A 1,204-nucleotide genomic window follows, 5' to 3' on the forward strand; every position below is an offset into this window, starting at 1 on the left:
AGAGGCCGCATAAGAATAAATTGGTGAACTGGAAGTTGGTTTGGAAAGGATCTTTATCTCTAGGTCTCGACTTTCCCAAGCAAGGCAAGCAGGAGAGATGCGACGACCTCTTGTATTCGCATTTGGAGAAGAAACTTAGAATAGATTCGGGAGTGATTTTGGAGTCCAGCACCAATGAAAACGCCGCTAAGAAGGCCTGGAGGGTCTCGTGGAGAAACTCGAAGGTCGCAGAACCTCCGCATCCATCGTAATGAGAAGCCGGCCTCAGAAACCCAAACTGAAGGACTTCATCTTCTAATCCACAGGATGTCACTTCCTCCATACTGAACACAAGTCCTCCCCGTTCGAGACCATGCAAGGCCAGTCGAGCGAAAGCTGCAAGCTTCTGCTCACCAGCTTTAAAGGTCTCCACTGGACACCTCGTACTCCGTTTTAAAAGACCAGGACGTGCAGTCGAGTGTCCAAGAAAGACCTCGGAAAGAAGCAAGAAGACGTTTGTGAGCGTAATGCAAGAATCCGGCAACTCAAAGTTGTCATATACCGAATGAAGATGCTTGAAGCTCTTGAGGATGATCCAACTGAACAACGGGATGGAGCAAAGACCGCAGAGGTGAGGATTGGCGTCTAGTTGATCGGTCACCATTGTCTTGTGTTCCTTCTCTGGGAAATGCAAAGCCATGTATCTCTTCAGGTGTTCAGGTGAAAATCCCTTCAAATAGACCTTCTTCCAGATCACTCTGCTTTGGACTTCGGTGCCACTTCGTGCAGTCAGAATCTTCCGGGAACCTTTGAGCAATTTTCCGCAAAGCAAGTTCATGAGAAGCAAAAGTGGATGAGTCTTTTCCTCCGGGGAAACCGTTTCCGGCACGTTATCCAAATCAAAATCCGTTTGGATTTCATCGTATCCGTCAAAGGTGAAAAGCACCGTCTCTGGGAATCGCAAGATGTAGGTGAAGACCTCGTTGTCGAGGTCGCCGTCTGGATAGCAGTTGTGTTTAAAGATCAGATCCTTCAGCGAGATCTCGTCGGTCTCCTTGAAGGCACTAAACATCCTGCATCTGAACTTGAAGAAGAACTTGGCGCGAGTCTTTAGCTCTCTTCTGGACCACAGATTCTGCAGCTTCTGAAGAACGATGGATTTGCCCACGCCAGCGTCGCCGGTGATGAAGATGGTCTCGGCCTGCGGGTTGAAGACTCCCTGGTC

The 1,204-nt window shown here is 48.9% G+C and overlaps 1 protein-coding gene across 1 annotated transcript; it reads right to left on the reverse strand.

Moving 5' to 3' along the window:
- Positions 1–6: 6 nt before the first annotated feature.
- On the reverse strand, positions 7–1,198 carry LOC107682816 (nucleotide-binding oligomerization domain-containing protein 1-like; the record flags this gene model as incomplete). Its single annotated transcript, XM_016478947.1, has 1 exon — positions 7–1,198. A coding segment is annotated over one exon (1,192 nt), but the record flags the coding sequence as incomplete, so codon positions are not given.
- Between the last annotated feature and the right edge of the window lie 6 nt (positions 1,199–1,204).

Source organism: Sinocyclocheilus anshuiensis, unplaced genomic scaffold, assembly GCF_001515605.1.
Source record: "Sinocyclocheilus anshuiensis isolate Anshui unplaced genomic scaffold, SAMN03320099.WGS_v1.1 C32626088, whole genome shotgun sequence".
Taxonomy (NCBI): domain Eukaryota; kingdom Metazoa; phylum Chordata; class Actinopteri; order Cypriniformes; family Cyprinidae; genus Sinocyclocheilus; species Sinocyclocheilus anshuiensis.